Source organism: Sinocyclocheilus rhinocerous, unplaced genomic scaffold (assembly GCF_001515625.1).
Source record: "Sinocyclocheilus rhinocerous isolate Xijiao unplaced genomic scaffold, SAMN03320098_v1.1 scaffold1173, whole genome shotgun sequence".
NCBI lineage: Eukaryota > Metazoa > Chordata > Actinopteri > Cypriniformes > Cyprinidae > Sinocyclocheilus > Sinocyclocheilus rhinocerous.
Window position 1 is genome coordinate 90,537 of NW_015639013.1, and position 7,213 is coordinate 97,749.

At 35.0% G+C, this 7,213-nt stretch overlaps 1 protein-coding gene across 1 annotated transcript in view; it reads right to left on the reverse strand.

Moving 5' to 3' along the window:
* Window positions 1–6,117, reverse strand: part of hip1rb (huntingtin interacting protein 1 related b) — a 59,258-nt gene extending 53,141 nt beyond the window's left edge. The window contains exon 1 of the mRNA XM_016566538.1: window positions 5,762–6,117. Within this exon, the coding sequence (XP_016422024.1) occupies window positions 5,762–5,854 (93 nt within the window). The 5' untranslated portion in view covers window positions 5,855–6,117. The remainder of the gene's footprint in view (window positions 1–5,761) is intronic.
* Between the last annotated feature and the right edge of the window lie 1,096 nt (window positions 6,118–7,213).

The following is a 7,213-nucleotide window of genomic DNA, read 5'->3' on the forward strand; positions in this document are numbered from 1 at the left end:
TGAGTGACGCAGACAGCACACACAAACACGAACACATGCTGAAATGAGTGCTGTGCCTGCCTGTGATGAGGAGATTGTGAATAAAGACTATTAGTTGAATTTAAAATAAACCTTTGCATTTGAATGTTAGGTGTGCATCAGGGAGCGTCTTCAGTGGCGCGTGAGATGCGGTGATGATGTAAGTGACGTTTTTGTATTTTAACGTTTTGTTAGTCTAGCCCACGAGACACGCCGCTGCTGCGTTATTCATTCAAAATATTAGAGAAATATAGAAGCTCAATGCGGAGAAGATCTTGAATGGGTTAAAACCGAAACCAAGCCATTCACACAGATGCATATTCAGCGCATTTTTAGTCGGACAAATATGACTACTGCACTCGCGTCTCACACAAGAGATGTACAGAAAGCCATGCGATGTTAAAACAGTTTAAACGTTTAGAAAACACGTCACGAATTTGTGGAGGTTTGTTCCTTTTCACTGCGTCTCATATGTTTTTAAATGCAAACTATGTGAATGGTGCTTCAGTTCTTTGGATTAAGCAATGCATAAATACATGATGCTGTTTTGTTCATAATTGTTTATGCAATTTACGATTGTGCAACGCATTTTATGGACGACAGTTTTTTGAACCTAGAAGAGTACAAGGCTGGCTGTGCACAAAGGCTATTTCTAAAAAAAAAAAGGGTCAATTCCGACTTTGCTATGACAATTTGGCGCTTCTGAATCAGCGACTGTAAGTATGTTTTGTTATTAGTTTAAGTCTTTGCTATTGACTGTTCAGATGTGGAGTTTTGCACAGCGTAGAGTAACGTGTCGTGTGTGTGTGTGTGTGTGTGTGTGTGAGAGGGGAACAGGGTCACATCACAGGAGAGTGAACTGCCTGTCAGAAATCATAGCACGTCAGCTACAGTATTTGAAAAATAATGTGTTTTTTGAACATTAAAGCATTTCAACATATTCTGTTACACCAAATACACAAAATAATGATCTTTAAAATAGCATCATATGACCCCTTTAAGACCTATTTAATCTGCATATAAAACATTAGAAATTAGATATTTAATTTTTATTTTGTGTTTGATTGTTAAAACAAAAATATTTGTGTTTGTCTCAAATTGGGTTAATTCAAAAATACAGTGGTTAAATTTAAAAAAACATTATATTGCTCTGTTTTAAAAAAAGGTTATAAAAAATGCCAATAATTATTGATACCCAACGATATGAAACATTATATCATTGATACATTTTTTAGCTATATCGCCCAGCCCTAATAATAATAGTGATGTTGTGTTTCGCTAACACGACTGAAATGTTTCACATGCTTCTCATTTTGCCTACTGTCTTTTTAGGTCACTAAACAGATAGTAACAACAGGCATCAGTCACCCAACACTGAAGGAAACCTGAGCCAGTACTGGGTTTGTCTCAGTACTGTTCTCAGTAAAAGGAATGGCATACTATAACCTACTTTATGGGGGGAAAAGGACAACTATGTGAAACTGCCAAGAACACTACATACCGACAGAAGACTCTAGTTAGTTTATAAGTTTTTTATAGATTTTTTCCTACATTTTCATTTAAAATGGTTTGATTAACTATATTCAAAACCATTATAAAATAGTTTAAATATGCACACCTGACTTCAGTCTATTTTAATGTGCTATGCTGTTAGGCAATTATAAACAGCCAACAGTTAGACTTATGTACCTTATTATTTTGTTGCAATCGGTTTCATGTTGTTTAAGAACACCTCTTATCTATGGTAAAGGTGCTGTAACGTATGTGCCCTTTATTTTTATGCTTTATTTTGTAATTGTTACCATTTGTTGATATGTTTTGGTGATTGTATGTGTGTAAATATCCTCTTCAGTAGCACTGCTACAATATTAATGACAACTAGACAAAAAAAATTGATGACGAACTTTGATGTTGGCTGGACAAAGTGAAGTGGCGTGTGACCCAAGTATGGTGACCCATACTCAGAATTTGTGCTCTGCATTTAAAGGGGTCGTATGATGTTGCTAAAAAGAACATTATTTTGTGTATTTGGTATAATGAAATGTGTTTATGCTGTTTAAGGTTCAAAAAACAAATTTTCCACATACTGTACATTATTGTTTCTCCTCTATGCCCCGCCTTTCTGAAAGCGCCCGGGGAGCAGTTGGGGGTTCGGTGCCTTGCTCAACGGTCTAACCTCAGTCATGGTATTGACTGAGGTGGAAGAGAGGATATTGAGGGTGGAAGAGAGCGCTGGTTATTCACTCCCCCCCCACCGACAATTCCTGCCGGACCTGAGACTCGAACCCGCAACCTCCGACTCTCTAACCATTAGGCCACGACTGCCCCAGACAAAGACTTGTCTGAAATCTAAAATTAACTTTAAAAAGCTTGAAGTTTGAAGGTTTTACTCACAAGTCAGAGAATGTCAATAAAAATATTGATATCATGTTTTAACTAGGCATGGGCCAATTACCTTTTTCAAGGTATACTGCGATTTGAAAATTTTACGGTTTCAAAACTGCTAAAATGTTCTGACTAATATATATATATATATATAATATACAAAATCAAAACACTCAGACATTTAAAAATAACACATTTTAGAGCTGTAATCACAATACTGTGAAACCATGATTTTTTTTGTAAAATCTTATACTGGCCCATGCCTAGTTTTAACACCTCGCTAACATGATTTAACATGATGTTAACATGGTTTACCACGTTGCTAGCATGTTTTAACACATTGCTAACACGATTTAACATATTGCTAGTATGTTCTAGCATGATATAACATGTTGCTAGCATTTTTAGCATGTTGAAAGCATGATTCAACATGTTGATAGCCTGATTTAACAAATTGCTAGCATGATTTAGCATGTTGCTAAAATGTTTGAGCAGGTTGCAAGTAGACTTGTGCCGGTATTCGGTAATGCGATATATCACGGTAATGAAATATGGCATGTCTCAAAACTAAAATGCAGGCCCTGTGTTAAGCATTAGCTCAGCAATGTGCAATACATCCTGTTCTCTGTAGGTAAGCATCTATTCCACCTGAAGAAAGAACATCCCTACAGTCTCTCGCTCACTTCCGGCTGCTCCCATTAGACGACATCACAGCAGATTACCTGCATATTTATTTGCTATGTTTTATGCATGATGCCCCTTCTAATGCAACCCACACTGAGAGTGCACTGAGAGTAACTCATGCAAGGACATCCGTACGATAGGCCTACATATATTCACAACCTCTAGATAGCTGCTTAACAGAGAGGTAACACAAAGGCACTGTGTTGCTTAGAAACATTTGTCAATGCAGGGCGGCTCAACTCACGTGAGAGCTTACAGCAAACTGACACAAAACACACAGAGCTGTGATGTAAACAGACAGAGCTATGTGGCATATTTGACTCGTCAGTGAGAAAAGAACATTGATTTTTTTTTCTTTGTGTCAGATCATTTCTGATGTTTTGTGCATTTAAATTAGTAGTTTTATATTTATATTTAAATTATATTTAAATGTATAAATATAAATTTAATTAATATTTAAATATTTATATTTAAATTAATAGTTTTTACTATTTAAAAAAAAAAGGTCTGTTAACGCTCTCACACTCGTGTTGTTCAAAACCTGTATGACTTTCTTTCATTTACTGAACACACTAGACAGAATGACAGCCTTTGTCACCATTCACTCTCATTGTACTAACAAAAGTGAAAGTGGATGAAAGTGGATGGTAACTGAGGCTGTCAGTCTTTAACATTCTCCCTAACATCTATTTCATTGAAGAAGGGAAGTTATACATGTTGGAAAGGTGATTAAATAATGACAAGAAGAGGTTTATCACAAAACTACCATCTAACTATCAGCTCTTAAATTTATTTTTTCTGCATACATATATCAAGTAATTTAGTACTGACTGCGTTCCTCACCATTTTCAACCTGCAACAACACTATGTGTGGAGTACAAATCACAATAAAGGGAAGAAGAACCTGCCAAACCAGGTTCTTGGGTCTGCATAACTTAAGGAAAAGTTGCAGCCTTCCAACATCACATGATTTATTTTTATTTTTTCTATAATTAACCAAATGTACACTGCCTTGTCATACACAAATTCCACCCATCTCCTGGTAACAACAACTTAATAGTTAATGTGAAAATTATAAATAGTTGTTATTCAGAGACCAACATGAAATACTCAAGTCAAATATCAAAACAAAATTGATGGACTTACCTCAGTAAACATGGTTATATGTATGTATGTATGTATGTATGTATTTATTTATTTCTCTTAATTACTTGGATATACAATTACTTCCAGGGCAAAAATATATTATTCAGTTCATTTGTATCATTATTTGGTGGAACTGTTCAAAATGTTTTTGACTTGCTGTTAAAATGCTGTTACTTACTATAGACTAGTATTTAACTATTCAGTAAATAGATAAATACACACTGAACATGATGAAGATAAAAACAGTAAATAAATAAAAAGACAATGGAACAGGAAGAACCTGTCATGCCACATACAAAAGACCTCGAAGCCAGGAAGAAAAAGAAAAAAAAACATTTGGCAAGCAAGGTTGCCACTTGAGTGATACAGACCAGACATAGGCTAGTTACTGACATCTGTGACCATAAAAGTTTCATATCAAAGCCTGAATGCCTGAAGGGTCTGAAAAGAAGATATATTCTATTCATTCTGAATATGCAATAAAAATAGATAAATAAATAAAACATGATCCATAATATTTTTTTTTCTTGTTTATTCAGTTGGGTCTTATTTGATTATTAAGGGATTCTTGATTAATACTCTTGACTGGCTTGAGATTCTGAATATAATTCATTAATACATTTCTATGCCTTTTTTTAATAGAAAGATAAACATAAGTCTGCGCATTTCGACTTTTTAATCAAGATTAAAAATGTATGCATGTTATTACCATTTATTATTATACTCATTTAGGGGGTACTATTATTATCGATAACATTGTACAATTTTGTATGTTTTTTTTTTTTTTTCTTCATTGCAAAGTTGGTTTTGGTTGATTTAATTTGGCAAAGAATAGACAAAGATGTTATGGTGGTTTACTAAGTGGATGGTGTTTTGTAACCTAATATCTCTAAATGAACTGCAAAGAACAATCTATGACATAAATCAAATAGTCACGACAAACAAACGCCCATTGCGTTTTTCTTTTTCTATAGTTTACATCGCACCATTTATTTTTACTTTTACAATGGCATATGAACATCACAAATGTATGCCTGTCAGATAGTGCTGGAAGCAGTCTAAAATTAACAATAATTATTGCAGACAGAAAACATATGTTAATATTACGCGTTGAACACTGGCGTTCTTATCTTGTAGGTAACGTAGTTGTACGGACAGGTTCGGCGAGTTCCCGGATGACGTTATGTCAAATGTAAACTGGTCTTGCCAGTTGTTTGAAAACCAAATGTTTCGTTTTGGCAATAAGTTTACTCACGTTACTTATTAAGTAAGAATCGTTAAATAAACGAATTCTGTCTTGCGTCAATGCCTGTAAGTTACGTTTTAAAGACCGACATTTCTGGAAATAGCTATTACTGCAATAGTGTAGCTTAATGCCTACGCAAGCTGCATAGTGCATCCACAATAATGTATTCTGCGTGTGTACAACATATTACGTCGTCAAATGTAGTCAGTGCTAGCAGAGTATCATGGAACGCTAATCATTAGCATCGCAACACAACAGATCCAACTATTCAGGATACCATACCTGCTGTTTTTCGAAATGCTCCCTCTCGGCTCCTAAAATCGTTTCCGTCCTTTTGCTTTTAACCCGCGAAGGCACCTGTCGTATTGAATTCATCCTTTATATGGTCGCGATTTTTATGGGTAACAAATAGTTGCGTATCGAAAGCGTGTTACGCTTCAAGTGTCCGTCGTTTAACAATCCAGTGTGGCTGTGTGAGGTTTATTTTCTGGTGTGTTATCAGGAACACCGCGACGCTAAGTAGGACATGGAGAAAAACCTGTTCTGGCTTCGTGGCTTCTTGCCGGTTTCAGTCGTACTACAGCATTTCTGTGGGAGGAGTAATAATGCGCGTTTTAATACCCCTGACATTCACGTTAGGATAAAAGAGTTCCCAGATGATGAATCGTCACAGAGGTGACACCTTTACGTCATACCATAAAATGACTGAAACTTAACAAATTCAGTTTTTTTTTTCTTTACATGTAAGGTATTTTGTCTTCCTTGAAGATATTCAGCAAGTCTGATTGAGTTACCAAAAAGTCAGTATTAATAAGAAAAATAATTAATAAAATATTTAATAAGATTGTCTTATCAGAGTGATAATATATTGGTGCAAAGATGAGTACACACCCTCTAGAAAGTAAAAAAGAAAAGAAAAAAACTACAAATAAATAAAGACAATTTAAATACATTTTCGATCAAATCAAGTCACCTTTATTTATATAGCGCTTTTAACAATACAGATTGTGTCAAAGCAACTGTACAGCATTAATTAGGAAAATCGTGTGTCAATAATGCAAAGTGACAATAGTAAACACTCAATTTTCAGTTAAAGGCAGTTGTCTCATTGAGAACTGGGACGCCTGGGTACTCTGAACTCAGACACTTTTAATATTGATGAATAGCATGAAGTGCTATTGGAGCATTATAACATTTAACCAGAGCTAACGTCGTAGTCACGAGGATTGAGAGACGCCAAAGGAAGTAATGTGACTTGCAAATGTTTAACAGATATAAATGCAACCTTTTTTTAGATATATTATGTTGGGTTATGTCACCTTTGTTATACTATGACTGTATACGTTTGTTCAGTATAGTCTCGGTGTTAAATAAAACAGTACAGACTAAATATAACCTGCAACCCAACAGAACAATAAACGTTAGTTAGGCCTAGCTCAGAAATATCAGCTCAAGAGCAAGTGTGTTTCACCATTGCATTTAAGCTTCTTTGTCAAGTCAAGTCACCTTTATTTATATAGCGCTTTTAACAATACAGATTGTGTCAAAGCAACTGTACAGCATTAATTAGGAAAATCGTGTGTCAATAATGCAAAGTGACTATACTATACTGTTTACAATAGTAAACACTCATTTTTCAGTTAAAGGCGGTTCATCATTGAATTCAGTGATGTCATCATCCAGCTCAGTTCGGTTTAAATTGTATCGTTGCAATCCTTTGCAATCAAGTCAATG